The 24,694-nt window shown below is 36.4% G+C and overlaps 1 protein-coding gene across 1 annotated transcript in view; it reads right to left on the bottom strand.

Annotated features, from left to right (window-relative positions):
• Window positions 1-24,694, bottom strand: part of FNDC1 (fibronectin type III domain containing 1) — a 113,482-nt gene that overhangs the window by 32,639 nt on the left and 56,149 nt on the right. Inside the window, exons 5-14 of the mRNA XM_044675750.1 lie at window positions 23,253-23,459; window positions 21,165-21,263; window positions 18,451-18,568; window positions 17,463-17,650; window positions 15,504-15,611; window positions 13,214-13,402; window positions 8,434-11,250; window positions 6,470-6,570; window positions 3,956-4,067; window positions 768-1,160 (exon numbers count right to left, since the gene is read on the bottom strand). Coding sequence (XP_044531685.1) covers window positions 768-1,160; window positions 3,956-4,067; window positions 6,470-6,570; window positions 8,434-11,250; window positions 13,214-13,402; window positions 15,504-15,611; window positions 17,463-17,650; window positions 18,451-18,568; window positions 21,165-21,263; window positions 23,253-23,459 — 4,332 coding nt within the window. The remainder of the gene's footprint in view (window positions 1-767; window positions 1,161-3,955; window positions 4,068-6,469; window positions 6,571-8,433; window positions 11,251-13,213; window positions 13,403-15,503; window positions 15,612-17,462; window positions 17,651-18,450; window positions 18,569-21,164; window positions 21,264-23,252; window positions 23,460-24,694) is intronic.

Genomic DNA, 24,694 nt, shown 5'->3' with positions numbered 1-24,694 from the left:
TAAAATGATCATTAAAATTTTTCAAGCTGCACTCATTAAATGTGGATGCATTGCAAAGGCACCATATTTCATTTCAACTGGATGCAGGAAAAGTATATTCTTTATTTTCATAACACAAAGTCAGGATGGTCCCTTCCTTGGGCAGTGCAATCTACTTAAGAAAACAAATTATCAAAAGATGTTGGATAGTATCCCAGCTCCCCTCTGAACTGACTAAAAATATTTGATTTCCATTCTCCTAGTAGAATAGGAGGAAAGATATAGCAGAAGCAGGGGTTTAAAAAGTGTCACAAGGAATATCCCAATCCCAGTAAGTCTCATACTCATAAGAAGCCTGGTAATATCTAGTTAGGGGTCCTTAATCTGTGGTCTGTGAAATGGTTTAAAGATATTTTTATTTTATTTTTCAGTATGATTATTTTCCTTTATAACCCTATGTCTTTTATTTTATACATTTGAAAATATTCTAAGAAGGGGTTCATATGCTTCACCAGAATGACAATGGGATCCATGACCCACAAAAGGTGAAGAACCTCTGGTTTAACTGAACATTTCTCTATGATTAAGGTTTCGGTTTTTTTTTAGTTCATATGGCTTAATACAAAAGCCTAAACTATTCCCCATACACTCTCTAGAGTTTGCAAACTATTTTGATTCTATTTTGATAAGCACAAAGAGAAAAAATATATAGTACTTTATATATGAGAGATCTAATTTTAAATACACATCCAATTCTAGACAATCACAGCAAAATAAAGGATGTTTACCTTCTTCAGGGTAGCATTCAGGCATGCCATCTGCTCCCATGATTAAATTACCATCATCATCATGTTGTTCAAAAGTGCCTGGGGGACAGGTTGGCACTGGGATGGTTGGCTCAGGAGTTGTTGGTTCAGGGGTGGTGGTGGTGGTGGTGGTGGTGGTGGTAGCAATAGTGGTGGTGGTAGTGCTTCTACTTGTAGTTGATGTTGTTGTAGTGGGTCGAGTTGTTGATGTAGTTGTGGGTGTTCTGGTTGTTTTGATAACTTCCAAACCCATTAATGGTTTCCCTCCAAGGCTTAACACAGGCCTATCCTGGGCACTAGCCAAAGGCTTGCCATGCCTTCCCTGACCAAATAAGGGGAGTCCATCAGGGCTCACCACTGGAGTCCCTCCCATATCTAGAAATAAAGACAAAGACATCATGCCATGAGTATACACTGAAGATTTACTCATACTCTCTTATAGATTAGGCTCAGCCTAAAAGATCTTCAAAACCATAGGTGTGAAATTATTTAGGAGGACTATTTCCAGGTTATTAGAAACACAAGCCACTTTTGGTAGCTTCTGAGTTTAATAAATCATTAGAGAATGGTCTACCCCAAATTTTCTATAGATAAATTTCAAGAGGTCCACAACCTTGGATGAGAAAAAAATTTTTCACTAATATCTAATTGAAATTGGGCATTTCATTCAATTATATTTTAAAATTCTGAGAGTCTATAGGTTTTATTCACATGCCAAAAAGGTCCATGACATCATGAATTTGGGGAGTCATATCCCTTCAAAAGGAGGATTTTAGCACACATATTTTGGAAAGCATGTTATTTCTCAAGGATATATTTCTATTCTTTTCATTTTAATAAACCAGATGTTGATTACATACTAGTAGTTTTTCTCTTTTCAAGCTTACCTGAATAAGTAGCTATTATATATTTATTTTAAAAATCATTGACCTTTCCCATATCGTGGTTCTATGGTGACAGGAGTACCTTTCATGCCTGCATGGTTCTGAAAAGTAGTGTCAAGGGTAACTATGAAGTTTCTGACTGAAGGATTTAAAGGACAGCTAAGTAAAAGTCAAGCAAGTGGCCAGTGACTCTTGAGTTGGCATTGCTTAAGAGGTTGAATTTTCAGGACTCAATTAGACCACAGAATAAAATCTACTCCCTGGTGAGGTGTCAGCTCAACAGCGTGGCCTAAGTGAGGAGAGTCAGTACAGAAACGACAGAAGCCCAAACATTTAGCATTGATGTTAATAAAACACTAACATTTTGCTGGCATGATTCTGAAAATACATTCCTCCCACCCATGACACTCCCATCCTTCATGCCCTGCTCCAGGCCTTTCCACTGGCTATCCCCTAAGCCCAGAATGTTCTACCTATTCACCCTGGCCTTCTGGATCCCTTCAAGACTCAGCTCAAATCCCACATTCTACAGATTAGACCTTTGCAGGTCTCTCTATTTCCCTGTCCCTATCCCCAATCCTATGGCTAATACCTTCCTTCTTAGATTAGCTCCTATAAACTTTGTATATACCTTGCAGCTACAGTCATCTATATGTTTCCTCTCCTGGTTAGAGAACAGAGATCTTTTCTTTTCTTTTTCTTTTTTTTTTTTTTGCTTTCTTTGTTTCCCCAGCATCTATCACAGTGCTTGGCATATAGTAGATACATAATAAATGCTTGTTTATTGATAATGTTGGTGATCCCTGCATCAAAAAGGAGTTTAAAGTAGTATGGGAGTGGAGGGTAGATTCTATGCATTGCCTCATAAGTTTGGACTAGAAATGGTCAAAAGAGTAAAAGTGATTATTATTGAAAATAATCTACCATTCTAGAGGGTAATGTGGATTTATTCCCAAAGGGCTATAAAAGAATGCATATCTTTTGATCCAGTAATACCACTACTGGGTCTGCATCCCAAAGAGACAAAAAGAATGGGAAAGGACCTGTTTGCACAAAATATTTATAGTTGGCCTTTTTGTGGTGGCAAAGAATTGGAAACTAAAGGGATGTCCCTCAATTGGGAATGACTGAACCAATTGTGGTATATGATGGTGATGGAATACTATTGTGCTATAAGGAATGATGAACAGGATGATTTCAGAAAGGGTTGAAAAGACCAACATGAACTGATGCCAGGTAAACATTGTACATAGTAACTGAAACACTGCAGGAAGATAAATGTAATAGACTTTGCCACTAACAGCAATACAATGATCCAGGACAACTCTGAGAAAGTATGAAAAAGAATGCTATCCACCTCCAAGAAAGAACTGTTGGAGTACAAATGTAGATAAAAACATATGATTTTATCACTTGTTTATGTGGGTATATGATTTGGGGTTTTGGTTTTATAAGCTTATTCGCTTATAAGAATGAATAATATGGAAATATTTTTTGTGATAATACATGTATAACCCAGATTGAATTGCTTCTCTGCTTTGGGAGAAGGAGGGGAAAAGGGAGGGAGACAGTATGGATCATATAACTTTTGGAAAATTGTGTAGAAATTTGTTATTAATTTTTTTAATTTTAAAAAGAAAATAATCTATAAGTTCAGTGGAATTTGCTTTTTTCATGGTATGACCTGAAATGAATTATCATTTTTCTCCATCTTGCATATTGTTCTACTAAAGATTTTATCAAGGCTATAGGTAGAGCCTGGGGGACTAAGAAATGTCACCCCCATGCCATTTTCAAAGAAAACCCATTCCAAAGCTGATTTCTAGCATATAATTATGAATATAGAGGGAGTACCAGTGAAGAAATTCCCTCTACCAATTTCATAGTCAAACCTGGTTTACCCTTTAAGAACTTGGGGTCTATACTGAGGCATCAGAAAGTGATATCAGTGGAGGTGTCCTCAGGATAAATAAGCACTTACTCCATAGTTTATAGACCTATAGAATTGCCCAAGACACCATGAGATTATCTCACCCAGTTTCACATAACTAGTATATATAATAACTAGTATGTGTTAAAAAAAAAAAAAGGACTTGGATTCAGACCTTCCTGATATCAAAGCAAGCTCTGTATCTACTATAGAGGTCTGGCAGAAACAAGCTTTAAAAAGATGAAGATGGCACGGAGACCTCCTTATTACCGCCTCAGCCATGGTAGGCTAGCTGAATAATATCCTTAATGGATATTTTAAAAAATGGATCTTTCAAAGGGTCCCATCTTACTTACCCACAATTGTCCGACCATCACCTCCTAGTTTAACCCGAAGAGGGTTTCCATGGGAGTCCTGGAGGTATCTTCCTTCTGCATTTAACACCAGCCCCCGATCAAGATCTACAACCTGTTAGCCAACAAAGTGAAAGAAAAATTGGTCTTGCTTCAATCTTCATTCATTAATCCAAGAAACTTATGTAGATGATTCTCATGAAAGGAAGATCAAATGTAAATAAGTTAGAATCTTCCCATTTCTGGTTTTCATGATTTTTTTTTAATTTAGGGGAAAGATATTCATTTTTCTTTTTTTCATTTTAAACTTTAAATTTAAGGGAAAGATATTCCCAATCAGATTTTGCATTTTAATTGCATATCTGCATATTTGTATATACATTTCTGAAAATACAGATAATGTAATGAAGATTAAAAATAACATTTTTACCACTTAACTCATATTTCATATACCCTAAGCTATATAAGCATGTTATACCCTAATATTTTTTAAAAGGAGCAAAAAGTGCAATCATTATAGCACTAATAATTTATTTTTCTTCTAAGCTTCATTTTCCTCTTGCAAAACATTTTCATAATTATTTAATCTTCAAGATTCTTTGATAATTCAGAGATCTAAAACCTCTTAGTATAGATGCTTACTCTACTGAAAGAGATGTCAACCTCTTTTATAAGTTAGTTTTCAATTATCTTTAAGAATTTCAATGGCCAACCTCTCCCTCCATCACCTTTTGGACAAATTGGCCATGGACCTCTCCATACTAAGCTAGATTGGTTCTCAGATAACAAATACTTGGTCCCAAACTGAACTATAATCAGAATCTTTTTGAGCATGGTAGGACATGACATAACCTATAAAAACCTAGAGTGTATACAGAGGAAAAGGAGTGGAGATGTGCCCAGGTTAGATCAAGCAATGACAATTTCATTCTTTGATATATTTATAAAAAGAAACGTTTCCTTGTTGAGCTAGGATATGCATTCTTTCTCTCTGGCATCAATATTAAAGCCAATTTTAACTGAGTGGGTAGCTTGAATTGCATTGCTTTTAAAGGTGTTGTTAATACTAAAATGACAGTGGTTATAACAAAAGAAACATAAACAGTGTGTCATTTAATGCTTTGCTATGTTACTTTTGCATGGATTCCCACATTTTAACACTCCAAACATTAAAAAAAATCACTCATTCTTTGGACAAATAAAATCAATATTCTCTTCAATGAATAGAATTATGTTTAAGCCTTATGAATAAATCAAAAAATAAGTAATTATTGAGAATCTATAATAATTAAAAAGATATTATAGTTGGTACTATGTTGATGGTTAACATAAGATTTATTTATATTAAGTCTGCTTTGGAACATACTCTATTTCTAAAGTAAAATGTCCTGTAATATATAAATTCATATTGTATTTAAGAATAAATTTAATCTATTCAGTTCCCATTGATCATATATTCTTAATTCCTGGTCTTTGAACCTTTGAGAGAAATTAAAATTCCTGATCCTGATGTTCAATGCCTCTTGCAATCTTGTTCCAATATAGCTATCTAGTATTCTCTCTTACTGTTCTCCTTCACATACTTTACCTTCTGGCCAAATTGGTCTACTCTCTAACAACTATTCTCATTCTTTCCACTCCTCTACCCATGCCTTTGATCATTATTTGGATACAGAATCCTCCCCTCTGAGAGGAGTAGATCCTTCCCCTCCATCTCCTTCTGTTGAACATGCCATCTTTTCCAAGAAGTCTTCTACCACTACAGATAAAAGTCAATTCTCTTCAATGGAGGAGAATTTCTCGTGGAGCTTTTTTTGGCTTTCCTTTGATACTGTCAAATTCTATCCAGAATCATACTTAATTTATAAGTAGACCATATGCCATGCACCTCCATTAGACTAAAAGCTCCTTAACAGAAGAGATTATACAATTTTCTAGCTTTTTATTGCAGATAGATAGTACAGTACTTTGAACAAGTTAGGGAATAGATGTAACTAGATCTGTGATTTCATCAGTTGAGACAATTCCTGAGGGAGAAGATTCCTTCTTCCAAAGCAAGTCAGTACCTTCTCTACAACTAATAATCTTGGAGAGTTGCTTAGAGTATGACATGGTTAAATGATAGATATATGGATCATACAAATGGATGCAACTTAAATCCAGGTCCTCCCGGCTGTAAGGCCAGCTTTCTATCCAACACACTATATTGCTTCTCCTATTAGATCCATAAGTGAAGATTTCATTTTTAATGAATTTTTCAAAATTGCAGCTTATCACAATCCTAAAGCTAGTGAAAGCAATATTGTTTAAACATCAAGCAATCAATAATAGACATCACTGGTTCTAGCCACAGAGTCTTTCTTAGGAAAGCCAAAGGGAGATTTAATGAAAAGTGCCCATTAGTCTTGGCCATCTAAGAATAAGGAAGATCATTGTAACTATTTTTCCACCAAACTTCCATTTCTTTTCCTTCAATAGCATCAAAACATCTTGTATTTGTAAAGAAGTTTACCCTACCCACTTTGTTCCTTGAGGGCCATTGATAATTCTCTGTCCACTTAGTTGTCCATTACTACCCGGAAGTACTTTCCCATCTACATTTGGTCTGCCATTATTACCTATGCAGTACAAGAGAATAACAGAACTGAATAAAGTCAATAGGTCAAGAAAGTTTGTTTTATATCATAATTTTAAAGAAATACTTCATAACATACAGAAAGTCAACCAGGGTTTGAAACCACTGGTTGAGGTATCAGATTGCAAAATGGTCTTAAGCTGTGACTTGTACATTTTCATCTAAAGCTTGAACATGTTTAAGGATATTAAGAGTACAATAATGGCTTAGTATTCTGCATCACTGGAGAAGCAGGTGTTCCACAATGAATTTTCCACATAACTTAAGTTTCCACACCTTAACCATTCTTAAAATAAACATATTGCATATTTCTTTTTCACTATATCAGAGTTTAGTGAATATATGCATATTTTAACTTCTTAATGATAATCAAGATTATAATTGTGAATTCTTTTATTAAAATAATCATGCCTTATTAGTAAATATAATATAATAATATATACTATATAAATTACAGAGAAGATATGTGGGGTAATAAAATTATAAGTGGCTCCCATACTACTGTGCTTTGAAAACTATTCTGTCTCCCCCTTTTCCTATGGCTTCTCCTAGACAATATTTTGCATACGGTAACTACTTTTAAAAGTCTGTTTGATTGAATTTGGTTGACCTGACAAATATGACTTCTAATCAGCTGCCTAATTTTATACTGAATAAAGACCTGAGTAGTTCCTCCTTTCCTACTTAGTAAAGTACATGGATTTCTCAACGAGTATTTGCAGTTCAGAGAGTTTTGTCCAATTTATACTTCTCATTCTTTTCTAGATGGTTAAGGCTATCTGTCATAAGTCCATTGGATTAAGTGCAGTATTGATGTGTACAGTTACATTTATTCAGATAATAAACTAAGCTAATAGACAAAGACCAAGTCTTTCATTCATTTATTTATTCAATGACTGCAGTAATTCACATGGATGTCAGAAGAAGTGATCAAAGACACTTTAGAGGTATTGATGGGAGACATGGGAGACACTGGCATGGGACCTTCCAGCATGGCATGCCCACATCAAAGAAGATACTGTGCTCTATGAGCAAAGCGGAATTGCAATAGCTCAAAAGAAATGGGAGATGTGCACATTTAGAGACATCTCCATCCCAGATGTTCTTGTGTGTTATTTGTGACCAATCTATAACAGAGCCTTTTAAGTTTGTATTAGTCTGATCAGCCACAGTCATATACACTGTACAATGACCCTGACAGAGTGATGCCATTTGGGGGCATTTTTGAGTATAAAGGACAACAATCAACCAACCAATTACTATGAACTGAATTCTTTTTATATTCAGGTTCTTCACTATGCTAGGTCCTACCTAAATCAATATATACAAGCTTAAGGCAGAACCCTATTTCATACTGAGATGATGTAGACATCAGTCCACAGAAGCTTGTTTTCTATCCTCAGTTACAAAAAGACAAGGCTTCTAGTTGAAAGGATAAGTCCTTTCTCCAGAACACATTTGTATGGAGTGCTTCTTTATTATATCAGTCCTTAATATATATTTTGCATATGTACCACAATAGCTGAAACATTTGACCCAATCATATCCAAAGCTTTTCCTAGCTCATGTTCTAAGTTCATGTTTTCTGAGCTTTTCCTAGCTCATGCTCAGGTGTGTATTTGCACAAAGTGTTGCAGCTCAAATATCTAAATACTTTCAATAAGTTGATTTTATAAATGAGTAAAAATCCTTTGTCGGACTCAGGAGTAAAATTTGAAAAGATGGTCAGATACAGCTTACAGGACTGAGAATATAATTCTGCCCATGCATAAGCTATAACACATGTCACTTATGAAAGCATCTTATGAAAAGAAAAGTTCCCCCCAAATTTGAAAGGACAAATTACCTGGTCTGTATGGAGGTCTCGCAGGGTATCTTGAAGGTGGGTTCCGTATTCTTGAGTTTAACATACGTTGACGTAGTGAAAGCATGGGTGTAGTAGAAGAATAAGTAAGTGGGGCATGGGTGGTAGTATGTAAGGATGTACTGCTGATGGGACTCTGGGTACTACGTGACCGTGGAAGAAATTTTGAAGGGGCATTTGGAATTTGTGAGGCTCCTCTTGGAGGAATAGGACGTTTTAAAGGAGTAGAATTGTCTTCTTCATTAGATCTCACTCTATGAGGAAGAGAACTTACAGGCTTCTCCTTATCCTTACCAATATTTCTATTTGCATATTTACCACTAGAGGAAGAAGGCCACTTTGAAACTGAAGAGGAAATAGAATCTTCCTCTTTGTCTCTTCTTGTATACTCTCTATCATCATCGTCATCGTCATCATTTGAGACTGACTGATGAGACTTCAGGGGAGATGACAGAGGACTTTTAGAAGGAGGTTCTATTTTTGATGGTGTGGATTGGTATAGACTATCTTTTTTCTCTACCTGAGATACAGTTCTGCTAGGAACTCGAGCACGAGAATGAAGAAAAGGTAATGTGGTTTTCGCAGAGGTTTCTCTGTTACTACTGGACCTGCTGCCTGCCAGAGATGAACCTGAGCCTCTGGAAGAAGGTAAATAGGTATGTCTACTTTGCGACTTTTCATCAGCATTTCCAGACTGACCCCCTATTTGCTGTTGTTTGGAAAGAGATGAGGTAGAAGATGATCCAGAAGAAGAGATATCCTTGTGATGGGTAGAATGTGTATTAATCCTGACATCTTGGTCCTCCAATTCTGTGCTATAATTTTCACTATCATCATGTCTGCTTTCAGATTCCTGATGGATCTGTCGGGATCCTTGAGGTGACAGCTGCCTTCTAGAATTGGTAGAAAAGGTGGACTGACCAGCTCTTGTTTTAAAGGAAGGACTGGAGCTGGAATGGACACTTTCTTGTGATGAGGAATAAGATTGTTTTGATTTAGACAATGGATTTTCAACTTCCTTATCCTGGTCATGAAGTTGCTGTTTAGAAGTAGAAAGGTGTGATGATGGATGCTTTTCTGAAGATACAGATCTTGAGTTTTGGACATTTGTTATCCTTGTAGATGCACTGGACCCTGATTGATGCTGAGATCTGGTAGAGGGCCTTACTCTGGCAGGAATACCCTCTGTTCCTGTGTTTCGATGAGTGTCTTGTGGATGCAGTTTGTTGGGAAAGGATGGTGAATTGTCCTGAGAGTGTGCATCAGATGAAGATGATTGAGAAGTTAATGGAGACTTAGCATTTTCTGCGAGGGGCACTTTTCGATGAGCACTTGACACTCTCTGGGGGATTCTTCTTATGTGATCTGAACTTGGTGAAGTAGGCTGCCTAGAAGAGGAAGGCAGATAATCATTTACAATAGTAGAGGGAAGTGGTCTTTCTTCATCTCCCTCTTCCCTTTCCTCCTCATCTTTATTAGCAATATGTTGAGAATGAACCCTAGATGATGTCGTGGATTGAGGGGAGTTAGAAGGGTGTGACCGGAGACTTTGACTACTGCTAGCTCTGTTGGGGTATCGACTACTGGAAGAAAATGGCCTACGTCTGGGAAAATTCAAGTTTCCAGAGACAGGCTGACCTGCTGCCAACCTGGAGTGAAAGGTAGAAGAGGTAGAATCTGTCTGCTTTTTATCTTCTGCATCATCGTCTTCATTGCCATCATCATCTGATCCATTCCTTTCCCTTGGTGTCTGCTTCATTGAGGGGAGGTGTGAATGGCTGGGAATATGACGGGCTGGAGAAGAAACTGTGGACTGTGATGGCAGGGCAGAGTTAATGGCTCTTGCCTCTTGATCATTTTTCAGCACCCGAGAATGAGATCCAGAGTGAAATCTGGTTGGCAATGTCCTTGAAGTTCCCCCATGGGAAGATGTTCTTGTAGATGGTAGAAAACTTGATTTTTCCTCCCAGTTCTCAGATGGAGCATTTGTGTGAGCAGGTAAATGTGATTTTCCTTCACCATGTGTAGGATTCTTCTCCCGGACAAACTGTCGATTTGATGGTACAGTCAACCGAGAACGTTCCATACTATTAGGAACTGGCTTGCCAGATGAAGGATATTTTGAATGTGGCAGACCTTTAGTATGTCCTTCTTTCTTTTCATCATCATCATCATCAACAGGGTCATTACTAGTGTTTTCATGAGATGGGTTAACAGAGGTGACTCTAGAAGATGGATAATTAGAATTATGCATTCTCTGATGCCTGGTTTCATCATCGGATACCTGGAAAGATGAAGATGATGGAGATGTGGAAGCAGACTGTGAATTCTGAGAGGAAGATGAAGAGTCATGTGAATCTAGGTTTGTCTTTCGGGTTAACAGGGGAATTCGAGCTCTCACTGGGGTCCTTCCAGGTCCTAAGACAGAATGAAAAGATCCATTTGGTAATGGTGGCCTACCATTTCTCTTGGTACCTTGGATCTTAGACTGTGATGTTGGTGACTCTGAATGGGAATCTAAGTCATCATCAGTGACTTCTGTTGACTGGAGATCAGAGACTGTTTCTGCTCTCTTTTTAGGGGGTAGCTGAGATTTACTGAGGACTCCACTATTAGTCAAAATTTTATTTTTTAAATCAGAAAGTGGGGTTTTTGTATCTTTCCCCTTGGGAGAAAGAGATGAATGAATGTTTTTAGAGGAAGGTGGTGATGGGACTTTTTGTGAAGGCTCAGGCTTTTTAGGATCCAATTTGTCTTCCATATTCATTCTCTGATGAGTATTTGGATCACTGGTGACAGCTGCAACAGAATGATAAAGAAAATTAACCACAACTTCAGCGAAGTAAAGGATCATTTTTGACAGCATGGAAAAAAGACTATAATTAACCACTAAAAATGTACCAAGAAATCTATTAGAATAACAGATAACTTTCTCCTGGTCACAATAACTGAAAGGAAAGATATACTTCCTTTTATGAAAGAGATATGATCCTGAAGGGGGAAAAAGAAGATATAATTTGAATTTCTGTAAATTGGATCAAGTTTTAAACATTTTAAAGAAATTTCCCACTTAAAGGAATCATGAGGTGAATCAGTCAAGCAAAATATCTGTTGGTATTGTGAGTAATTAATCCAAATTTTCTGCCTTGTAAGTTCAAATTTTGTGATCAGTTTTTATGAAGGTAGGCTATCCAAGTATAGTTTTCAACATGTCATGAATAAGGTGGAGTAGTGTGGCAAAGACATTAAGAAGTCCTGGATTCAAATCCTACCTCTGTCACTTATAAACTTTATAACCCTGGATAAGTTACCTAATCTTTATGTGCCCTGGGCAATTCTATTAGATTTATTGAAAAAAATCATTGTTGCCTTACAGTATTGGAAGAAGTTTCCAAAATTCTAGTCTCTCAAACCGACAAAATTACACAGATTTTTCTCATAGCTGCATGTAAATGGTCTAGAACAGGTCTTACTATATGCTGATAGATAAGTATGATTTTGATGCTGAATTATTGTTACCCCAAATTACAAGAAATGGAGTACATGACCTACTTCAAGTTTCTCCCCAGAATTCCCTGTTCCCTCTCCTCTTCGATGCCTGGATGTTCTGTCAAAAGGGGTAAAGACTTCACTGGACAATTAGAAAGAAGTCTTAGACCATAGAAAGGACTTTGGAGTAAGACAAGTATCAGTTCCTTTCTTTTTTTTTAAACCCTCATCTTCTGTCTTAGAATCAATACTAAATATCAATTCCAAAGCAGAAGAGCAATAAAGACTAGGCAATGGGAGTTAAGTGACTTGCCCAGGGTCATGCAGCTAGAAAGTATCTGAAATCAAATTTGAACCCAGGACCTCCTAACTTCCAGATCTAGCACTCTATCCACTGAGCCATCTAGCTGCCCCCTGAATGTTCTTTCAAAAAGGACAAAGCCTTCATTTCGCAATTAGAAAGAAGGCTTAGAATGTAGAGAGGTCTTGGACATAAGGTATATAAGACTAAAATCAGAGCCTTTCATAAAAATATGCTTTAGCAGATGTTGGATATTGAGTATTAGTGATGTAGATAAAAGGGGACAGAAAAGGAAGGCTGGGAGATCCAAAGGCAAACTTTGCTTTCTTCAAAATTTAACTTGGGAGCAGACCAGGACCTCTCTGTTTATGGTTGGACAGTGAAGTGAAGCATTACCTAGTTTATCTGGGGATGGGTAGCTGGATAAGATAATTCACAGCTATGTAGATAGGAGAAAAAAAAAAGGACAGTGGGGGCCCCAAGTTAATTTGACAAGCTGTCAGGATTCATCAGATAAACGAAGTCAGTGCCAATTCTTCCCTTCACATTTTATGTTCAGACACCGTTCAAGTACATACATTACAAAATTAACTTAAACTAGTATTTTGATGAAAAGGGAGCAAAATAAGCATCAAAACAGCAAAAGTATCCCTATGTGACATCTAAATGGTTTTTTTTTCCATTTTACTTTCAATACAAAATTAGAGAGTGATACCAATTATAATAAATAGCATTTTTATCTTACATGGAGGATTCAATTCAGCCTGCTGAGGAAAACAGATTGTTTTAAAAGAATTTCTATATAAGATTATTTTTCCTATTTTAAAATTTCAATACAAATTCGGGATAAAATCTATCCATCAAACAGAACTTGATTCAGGACTATCATCTAAAGTAACACAAGACAAAGCCAGAATGATATGTGAGAGACAAAGATGGAGAGTAAGAGAGCAACAAATACAAGATGCTTACTTGTTGGCATAGCGACAATGAAGGCTTTAGACTGAGGACCCTGTCCTCTCCTGTTTGCGGCCCGGATTTTGAAAAGATAGCGTTCCCCAGGCTGCAGGCCATCCACTATGGCAGAAGTAGTCTCTCCAGGATAGGTGAGGGACTTTGCTCCAAATGGTTTGAGAGCCGGGGCGTATGAAAGAATGTATTCTGAAATGATTTGGCAGACGGTTGGAAGGAGGAAACTGAAAACAGTCCTGTGTCCAGCAGACAGACTGTATGGGTAGGATGAATTAGAACGTGCATTACTAAAATTAAAACACTAGCAATGCACGTCAAGTCAACAGCCGGAGTACAAAGACATGAGAAATGTTGAACTAGCATTCGTTCAGACTACCAGACAGGATATGTAGTTAATTCACTAGCAATTTTATATTTTAAGGAAGTTAATCATATGGAATCTAGGAGGCAAAACTTAAACCTCTACACAGTTATTTTCTTTATGGCCAATTACCCCATAATCTGCTGTGATGAAAAAAAAAAATCCATTGAGAAGCAACAGCTACTGGAAATTGATTCTACTCAGCTGGTGACAGCTTTAAATATTTTTGTTTACTAAACTGTGATTATTTTCTGTTAGTGATTTCGTTACCAAGTTGCTGACTTAATCTAGATAAATTCCATATTGAAAAGGCATTTACATCCAGTGGCACTTATAATATTTTTAAACAAGGTATGCAATGATAAAATTACTTTGGTAACATTCAAAAGGTAGGGTAGATCATTAAATAATAATTTTAATGTCTTCTAATGGATATTTCAATCCTGTAATGGTATTCTGATGCGAATACTCTGAAAATAAATGTTCTATTCGGTAATTATAAAATCAAATGCCTTTACTACAAAAACGATTAAGTAGTACAATATGTCCTAAATCATATTATTGTTTTCAATACCAACCAAAAACTCAAGCTTTTTTCTCCTCAATGCAACTGATGATTTCTAAACTTTGTACAATATAGTCTTTTGCAGTGGTCAAAAATTAAGAAAAGGAATCCATTGTTCGAAGCCACATGAGTAAAATAGGGAGATTGGATATACTCTGTTGATTAAGGAACATGGAAAGACTCCAATTACAATACAGGATCTGCTATTCTATTGTGCCACTTCTTCTACATAGAAAATGCAAGTGTTATTATGAATTTTAAATATGGAAACTTAAATAAAAATTGTGATAAGAATGCCAGTCTAGGGATGGATGAGAAATGTGGACAGAAAGGAGCTATTCAGTGAGATGCTTTTGATTTAGAAACTCAGAGGCAACTGTGTTTTCTGGCCATGTAATTAACTGGCTACTAACCAGAAATTCCTTCCAGACTGGATCTTTAGACTAGAACCAGAGTGAGAAAAATGAAAGGCTATATAACAAGAGAGACAAAATACTAGACAAATGTAGTAAATTATCTCAAAATGGAGAAAACCTGGAATGCATTAAGTATGATATTGATGGCTTCTTAAATAAGATTTTCTCTCTCATATCAATAAGGGACCATCTGCTCTATATAACTTTTGTGTAGTTCGCCCACATACAAAATATACACACAGGCATGTGTATATTTGTGTATGTACACCTCTGTGTGTGTGTGTGTATGTATATATATATATATATGTATATATATATACACTTATATAGAACCTTATATGGAACCACCTACATTATAAGGGGCAACATTTGTTTATTATATTCTCAGAAAATATACTTGAGAATTGACAAGCTGAGAATAGTTTATTTGGTTTGTATATTTTAAATGTAATCATATTTTAAAACCACATTTCCTCACTAAGGGACTTGGACAAATAGGATATAAATCCATCATCACTAAGCATTCTCACATCCTTCTCTAATTAGTTAAGGATATTTGTGGTTAACACTGAGTTTTTCACTTCTTCTGTGGTACAGCAAATAGGTCATACATATAAGACATTTTAAACTTTAGGGGATTGTTCTGATGGGTTAAGAGGACAGTGCCACAAACATGATCAAAACACAAAGAATAACACAAGAAGCTGAATTGGGGGGGGGCGGGGAATGGGCAAAATGAAGATTTGCGTGTAAATCATCTTCACTACCTGGAAAATTATTGCAACAAATGTCCTTCCTAGAATTAAAACTCTCCAAGAGACAAGCTCCTTTCCCAGCTGCTTTTCAGATAACAGGAGTAGCCAGCACTGAGAAATCATCTGGCACTTTAAGCATACAGTATAGATCACATCCACATCCTCATGCATTTTTGTACAAGGGACTTCCTACCTTTGACTCTCCCTTCTGTCTCTGGAAGTGCATCCCAAGATGCGGTGACAGCTGTTTGTTTGCCTTTTACTGGACGGACATCCAAGTTCTCAGGTGCTGTGGTGGGAGCTATAAAAGAACAAGTTACTCAGAAAGGTAAATATTATGTTGAGACAGTGACTATTCAATGCATCCTGAAGCTCTTATTACATGGGACGTTGTAGATCCTAAAAAAGCAAATGACACATGCTGACAGTCATTGGTCCACAAACATCATTCAAATAGATGTCAATATGATTGTCAGTGCATGTGTAGGAAACAAGACCATGACCGTCGCTGATGTAATATAGCAATTTATATCACTACTGTCACTGTCTATGAAGCAGATAACATATGAGTTTAGAAAAAATCTGGTTAATTGTTTTGGAGATTTAATTCACCCAATATTCACTGAATTTTATTGTGCTTTAAGGATTGCATTTATATTGTGCTTTAAGGATTGCAAAGAACTTTACAAATATCGTCTTGCTTTATCCTCACAACAATGCTCGGCATTAAGTACTATTATTATCCTCATCTTAGCAATGAAGATACTGAGGCAAGCAAAGGTTAAGCCCAAGGACACACGATGAGCAAGTGCTGAGTTTGAACTCATTTTGTATCTCCTGATGGAGGTGGGGGAGGACATCCTGGGTGAAGGATATAGCATGAGCAATGGTACCAAGTTTGAAAAATACAATGTATTGTATGTTTATGGAATTACCAATGGGTCAGTATAATGGGAGCAAAGTATTATGGTATTATTATTTGTGGAAAACTATAGTATTAATTATGGAAAATTAGAAAATATAGTTTAATTTATGAAACATAGAATCATAGATTCAAAGCTGGGCACTACCAACCACCTCATTTTACAGATGAAGAAACAGAACTAGAGAGATATAACAACTTGCAAAGGTCTTATATACACTAAGGCAGCTAGGTGGCAGGTTAGATAGAATACTGAGCCTAGAATCAGGGAGATTCATCTTCATGAGTTCAAATCTGGCCTCTGACACTCACTAGCTATGTGACCCTAGGCAAGTCATTTCACCCTGTTTGCCTCTGTTCCTCAACTGTAAAATGAGATGAAGAAGGAAATGGCAATAAACCACTCTAATATCTTTGCCAAAAACAACAACAACAACAAACAAACAAATCTCCAATGGGGTCACAAAGTGTCAGAAATTACCAAAAAAAAAACAAAACACAACTGAACAACAATAAATACTACTAAGTGTCTAAGACAGGGTTCAAACCCAGGTCTTCCTGAGTCCAAGTCAAGTATTCAATCCACTACTAGACCATTTTATCTAGAGTTTTAATGAGAGTATTGAAATAGCCCAGAGGTTATCTATGGTCCAACCTTTACACCTTTGGTGAGAGGGAAATTTGGGATAAAATGTTGCTACTCTCTAGACTTTGGTTTCTTTATCTATAAAAAGAGGAGAGTGTATAATCTGATTTTCACGTTCTCTTCTAAATCTAATCCCATAATTTATAATATGTAATTGTAAAGATATGCTACAAAGTATAGTGGCAGCTTTAACACATGAATTCTCAGAATCAAGCATAGGTCTTCATCCTGGGAGAGGCTATTTTCCCTTCTATTGTCACAAAAATAATACTCAATGGTTATTTATGTACATTATGAGAGTGGTATTTAATGGACTCCACATGTTGAAAGAATAGCAATTTGGTATAAAAATTCAGCACATGGCAAAGCATATGCCCAGAAAAATGATTAATCAACAACTCTGTGTTTGTACATTGGAACTTTACCAAAAAATTTAAAACTAACCTCTCTAAAAGGAGTGTCCTTTCTGACGGAATATTATTCTTGGACTTTAAAATCTGGGGACGTTGGGACTATGTTCTCTATAAATCCTACTGCAGGGGCACCTCCTGATAGAAAATTCAAAGACCCTTTTAAATACGAACCAGATTCTGGTGTTCTTTGATAGACTGAAGTACTCCATTTGCCATCTCTTTCACCTTGTGAAATACGGACTGCAAATTCATACATGGTGTCTGGAATCAAGTTCTCTATCAGAGTCCTTCTTCCAGAAATCTGCTTATAATCCCATCTTGCCGATTCTCCTTTCTCTCGATAGCGCACAGTATACTGCCTGTTGATGAGAAACAGTTCAGTGTTGGCATTTAGTCAACAAAATGTTCTGGGAATGAACACCTGCTGGCCTTTCTCCTCTGTAGCTACTGACTTTGAGGGATGCTTAGCCACTGCAAAGAAATCCAATAGGAAGGATTCTTCATTACATTTATCAGCCTATGAAACCAATTTAAATCCCTGATAGAAATACTATGGATTTTGAGGCTAAGGAAGACAAGACCTGATTTTGGGAAAGAGTTCCTCTCAAGGGCACTGAAGCTACAGGATCAAGAAACCTGATGCCAGAGGGAAAGTCCTGCTGCCTACAGGAATGGTGAGGCAGTACGGGATAGAAAAGCAGGCACTGACAACAGAATTGTTCCGTAAAGGAATCCATGGGGAAAATGCTAGGTGGACACCAAGGTGGAGTAGTGGATGGAAAAGCAGGTTCATCACCAGTTGGGGCACAAAAAAAAAGAAAATGCACGCCTCAGAGAAACATGAGAAAATGTTTAAACTTGTGCTTTTGCTTTGAGGGGGAAAAAAAGGCATCTTCAACTCTGTAGAGCTTTAACTTTGCCACACACTTTACTGCATTTCTCTTCCATGCAGTTTCCTTCATGGCACCTCAGCTATAGCCAACTAATTATAAATAAAAATGTATTATTCACAATGATGGTACTATGCACTAATTAATATGGCAGGCTAATTCTAAAAAGCAAGATATCAGAAATCAGAGGACTTGAGTAGAGATTCTTTCATCACAATGGATGTCTCTCAGTGAATAATGCCATGATCCAACAAAATAAGTGAAACTACCTAGATGCTACTGTCCTTTTCTGTTTTTCCAAAACGGGATCCACCCAGGCAACAAGAACTGACTGAGATGACATAACTCGCACACTTATGTCTTCAGGCTCTTCAAGCTCATCCTCCTCTGAAATAAAACAAAGCAGTTACATCAAAATCTAGGAATCTTCTGAGAAATCTCTATTGAATCCAGTTCAATGACTAGTGTTGGAAGAAGGTGGAAGGAAGGAAGGAAGGAAGGAAGGAAGGAAGGAAGGAAGGAAGGAAGGAAGGAAGGAAGGAAGAGAAGAGAAGGTGGATTTTTTTTCTACTAAGGAAGAAGAAATTAGGGAATGGGGAAGGAACTTACTATTTCCCATAATTTCGGTGTATGAAGAAAAAGATTATACAAACATGAAGGAAGGAGTAGGAAGAACAAACATCATATGTACTATATTTCTATGTAAATTGACAGTAGAGATTTGCATGCACACATTTAAATTAACATTCAGGATTTGAAGTAGAATGGAGTAGTGATTAAAAAAAGAAAAGTGTCACTGAAATGTTTTTTAAATGTACAGAGGAATATATACAGTTTAGTAACTTTAAGCGCATAGTTCCAAACTGCTTTCCAGAATGATTTTCAGAATCATAATCCNGGAAGGAAAGAAGGAAGGAAGGGAAGGGAAGGAAAGGAAAGGAAAGGAAAGGAAGGAAGGAAGGAAGGAAGGAAGGAAGGAAGGAAGGAAGGGAGAGAGGGAGAAATCTTACATTTTAAGTGAAACTGAGTTAAAAACTTAAGCAATTATTTGTTTAATCAGTATAAAAAATTTAAACCAAAATAAATCTTCAGCTTAAGAGGCAGGGCATTTCACTTTACTACCCTAACCACTTAATAAAGAATAAATACTTCATAAAAAGGCACTTTGTTCAAGGATGCTTTTTAAAATTCACTATCAGGTCATGAAGAGTCAAACACAACTAAAACAGTCAAACAACAACAAATTTTATCAGTTTATAACATAACATTCTTAGCATTAATTTGGGGGCTGGGAACATGTCAAAGTTAGGAACTGGTTAAAATGCCATTTAGTTGATGTCTTTGGCATGGAATGCCAATTCTAGTTCAAACAACTAAAAATATTGGGGCAGTATTAGGGAGAGATCTTTAGACTCTGAATCAAGAAGACAGTTAGTTGCCTTTGGTCCTTATTAGCTATTCAGTCCTAGGCAAGTCATTTACATCTTCTAAACTTCAGTTTTACCTTCTGTAAAATGGAGATAATATTAGAAACAGTCTTACAGGGCTGTCCTGAAGATCAGATTAGATAACGTATGTTAAAGTACTTTGTAAATGTTAAAATATAATATAAATGTCAGCTATTATTATTATTTGTGTTCAGTCTTAGATTAGACCGTGTGATATCAGTAGACACTAAAATTATAATGTTACTGAGTCATTTTCAGGCATGTCTAACTCTTCATTTGTGGTTTTCTTGACAAAGATAACAGAATGATTTCTAATTTCCTTCTCCACCTTGTTTTACAGATGTGGACACTGAAGCAAACACAGTTAAATGACTTTTCCAGACACAGTAAGTGTGTAAAGCAAGTTTTGAATTCAGATCTTCCTGACTCCAAGCCTGGCATTCTACCCACTACTCCACATAGGCTGCCAACTTTCATATTTTTGAGTTAAAGGGGAAAAATTATGGGATTATGTGAAAAGGCTTATTTTTCCTTGAATAATGGGCCAGAAAAAGGCATGTATAATGTATTAGAGTGCATGGTAAGTGGGTAGAGAGCTGACTTCTGATTTCAGGATGTCCTGGGTTCAAGTCTTGCCTCTGACACATGCTAGATCTCTAACTTAAACTTTTAGTGCCTCAAGCACTCTCTATAAGTTGCAGAATGGTTGTCGATCTACATTGGTAAAGAGTTTCCTTATCATGAGTTTTCAACATTAATGAAATCAATTTCAACATAATGAAATCATTCAACAAATGAAATCATTTGGTACAGAAATCAGTCTGTACCCAAAAAGAGGGGGGAGAAATACCAACAGAAATAACTAAAAATCAAAATAATTGTATATATGAGAGAAGAAAACTCTCCTATCATAAATAATAAGCATAATGGTTTTCAAATCTGGAGAGTTTGGGCTTGCCTGTGATTCAAAGTCACAACTTGCTTTTCTTTAAATATTTTATAATAATTTTGTAAATGAATTTCAAACAAACACAGATATGTAAAATGGTCAAACATAGATACATCTAGTGGCCATGAGCCACTTCATGAGTCAATAACTGTTTTGTATATTTTACAATGCTAACAATTTTCTCTATGCAGTATGAGTGATTGCTAGTATAAGATTAAGAATGCAGTCACTCTCCACAGATCTATTCATCCACCCCTCAACTTGTTCAGAGCTGCTGTCATCAAGAGTTAGTTTCTGTGAAATGGGCACTAAAATCCCGGTTGGAATAAATATACTACATCGGACCTTATTTATCATTTAATGATCCCTTCCCATTTGAGATGTGTAAATGAGCTATATTTCAAGGATGAGAGATATCACCAAGACCAAGCCAGCATACGACAAAGAGGGGGGAAAATGATAGCTTTTTAAAAGATGCTCAGGTTTCTCCAGAATCTGATTGTCCTTTAGTACGACCCAGCCATTTATAAGCACCATCACACATCATGATCTGCAGGTAAACCAAAAAGTATTTACGAAAACTGACCTTCGATTTTTCGCTTGGTCAAAGCAGCCCTGTACACAGGCTGGCTCTGCCCCTGGGAATTCATAGATTGCAAGGAGACCACATACACCGACTCAGAGGCTACCAAGAAAACAAAAAAGACATTTCTGCACAAGCATAAGGATTTGAGGGTAGAATTCAGGTCTGTCATTATTTGCATTGGAGGAAGTATCCAATAGAGCTAAGACAGCCAGCCTCAAAGCCAGAAAAGTCCCAAATTCAAGTCCTTCCTATGATATATTGGTCCAAGCAATTCTCAAGGTTCAGATCTATACTGACAAAAGTTCCCTCCTTTAGAAGTTCCCTACAGCAACAGAATTGCAAATCCAAGCACTGTACTCTATATAGATATTCCCTTTTGCAAATGAGAGAAACTCTCTTCCTTCTTTTTAATTCTAGGGATATCGATCATTATCTATCCTCATTGTGTGCCCAAAGTCCATGTAAGAATGAAATTACACGGTGAATTGCCAATCCAACCACAGGTCATGATTAGATTTGGGCATAAGAAAGTGTAATCTTGCAATTGGGTGGAATACAAATGGAATAATGGAGAGACAGGGGATCAGGACTAATTATTAAATAATTTGGGCTTATCCCAGTGTGATAGGAGGAATGGTAAGAAGGGAACATACTAATAGATATCGCAGGAGAAGGCTTAAAAGAACTAGATAAGTGATTACTTGTGGGATACGAGACAGAAAAGAGTCACAGATGACACCATTGTTTCAACATGGATGATAAGTGAATGATGGAATATTAACAGAAATAGGAACATTAGAAAAAGCAGATTAGTGAACATCTGGCAGATTCTGCCTTTAGACACATTGACTGAAATGCCAATAAGACAGATGAGAGTCTGGAACTCAGGGATGGCTGGAAATCCCCTGCATAGAAATTATAGTGGAAACCATGGGAGTGGGTAGGGATGAAAACAAAAGAGTCATCAGAGAAACAACAAAGGAGAAACATGGGTGAAACCTTCAGGAAAATCAATATTGAGGGATCAGAATGAAGGAGCAGACAAGAAAACAGAAGGAACATTCCCAGAAGGAGGATGAAAATCAAGAGAATGTGATGATGTTCACAGAAGCTAAAGAAGAGAATATAAAAAAAGAAAAATCTGGTTAATAGTGTCAAATGCATTTAGCATTTAGCACAGTTCTGGATACACTGTAGATGCTTATTAAATGTCTATTGTTTGACTTTTTGAAAAGTTACAAAGTGAGACGATGAGAACAGAGAGAAAATCATTGAATGAGGTTGTCAGTCATTTTGAGAGACAAGTTTCAGTTTAGTGTTGGAACCAGAAATTAGAGGGTGAAGCCTAAAAAATGATTGAGAGAGGTGCAGCTAGGTGGCACACTGGATGGAAAAACAGGCCTGGTTGGGAGGACATGTGTTCAAATTTGACTTCAGACATTTCCTAGCCCTGTGACCCTAGACGAGTCACTCTTCTGACTTGGAACTGATACTTAGTATCAATTTTCAGAAGGCATGGGTTTAAAAAATTAAATTAATTAATTTAAATGAATGAGTGGTAAGAATGTGAAAATATCTTCTTTCTCAGAAAATCTGATAGAGATTTGTCATGCTAAAAATAAAATTAATTCCTATTAGAAAAGAGTGGTTGCCATTTAAATGAAGGAAAATATATATCTATATACCTACATCTATATATGTGCATATATGTAAAATTAAAGGAATTTATGAAGTCAAAATATTTTCTTGAATTTTTTGTTAGTAAAATGGGATAAATATGTATGTGGGAAAGGAAAAATGTGAGAAAATATAATCTATGAAAAAAATCAACTCTATAAGAAAGACTTTAATTTTTATAATTATATTGTTATATTTAATTTTAAAATTTTTATATACCATATAAATACATTTATTTAAAATATAATTTTATAATATTTCATTGAAATTCTTTAAAGTATCTTAAATTATTCCCATGATGGACTAATTTTTGGAGGTGTACTAATTCCTTAATAACAGAGGAAAAACCATTGTACTATGATCAAAGGTAACAATCCATTAGAATTGTAGTCATGTTGCAACTGTACTTACCTAGTTTTTTAATTTCATGTGCTCGCTCATCCCTTGTCAGAGGAACATAATTCATCTTCCTGCCACTTTCTCCATAGCCCAGTAGAAAACCTTGGGACCTACGGGGACTCTTCATGCCTGATGCACGTGGCGCTTTCCACTGAACAGAGAGTTTGTCATCTGAAGGCCGAACTCGAACTCGCATAGGTTTGTTTGGCACTTCCTTTTCTTAAAAAAGAGACAGAACACAAAAACGTAGCATTTATGTTTTGATAACATACAGGTATGGTGTCTCTGTGAGCTTAGTTATAAAAGTGTGGAGCCGTGTTTGCAGATAAAATCTGAAAACATGAAGGAAAAACATTTGGCAAGAACAATAAATGACACACTCCCCACCTTTCCCACCAGAAATGTCCAGCAGAATGGAGTAAATGAAAATGTACAATGCTTCAAGGTTCCAGCTAGAAATCATGGATGTTCTAAAATGTTCTTTGATCCTTCTTCCTTTTGTATCTCTCCTCCTCTCAAATTTAAGCCCATAAGGATAGTACAGTCTTATCTGAGAAGAATTAAAGGTCAGGACAGAAGTAGAGTATAAGGCTAGTCCATTAGAAATCCAACCCTAGAAAATAATGAGTCCTCTTGGTTTGTTACTGCTTGATTTCTATTTTAATTATATTTGCCTGTTTTCTTGAGCTTCTGACCTTCCAGGAAACACAACATCAATCCCTTACCATGCTGGTCCTAACAAAAGCTTCACCTTTTTTGCCAAATAAATGTTTCTCAAGAAATTCCTTGAATTGTTTACATTTTCTGAATGACTCATAATTCAGTACCTAAGTTTCTTTGGTTTCATACTAAACAAAAGAGTTTACTAATACTAAATAACTACTAAATAGTAAACAAAACTGTCAGATTGGCAATACACATGTGGCACAAATACACAATTGAGTTATCCCAAATTGTTAGCCCAACTTTAAGGATGAGGAGACAGGTTTTATCTGAGCATCCCTCCCTCTGCTCCCCACATTTCTCCACCCCCCTGAGTTATGCCTGATTAAATTGGAAAGTTTAGGGGAAATGTAGCAGCCCTTAAAGAAAAAGTGTGAGGTTATAGATGGAAAACAGCTTCAAAGTCAAGATGACATCAGTTTGGTTCCTTCTTCTGACTTGCTAGCTTGACTATCCTGGGAAATTTTCTAAGTTATAGAAAACCTGCCTTAGTAATGGGAGATTCATCACCCAGAAGGTCACTTTTCCAGGGAAATCACAGGTCTAGCTCCAAACTAATAAATTTACACAGAAGGATTGTTCAAATTTGAATTAAAAGGCCCAAATTATTTCTTTTTCTCTAAAAGTTCAGGGTGATATTGCTCTAAATTAGTAGCCCCCCCCCAAAAATCAGATGCTAAATAATATGTCTTTTTTCCCCCTCAAGATTTCTTTAAATCCTGATTCCTTCA

This window comes from Gracilinanus agilis, chromosome 4, assembly GCF_016433145.1.
Source record: "Gracilinanus agilis isolate LMUSP501 chromosome 4, AgileGrace, whole genome shotgun sequence".
Classification (NCBI taxonomy): Eukaryota; Metazoa; Chordata; class Mammalia; order Didelphimorphia; family Didelphidae; genus Gracilinanus; species Gracilinanus agilis.
The sequence above is the reverse complement of the archived record's forward strand: the minus strand, read 5'-3'. Positions and strand labels throughout refer to the sequence as shown.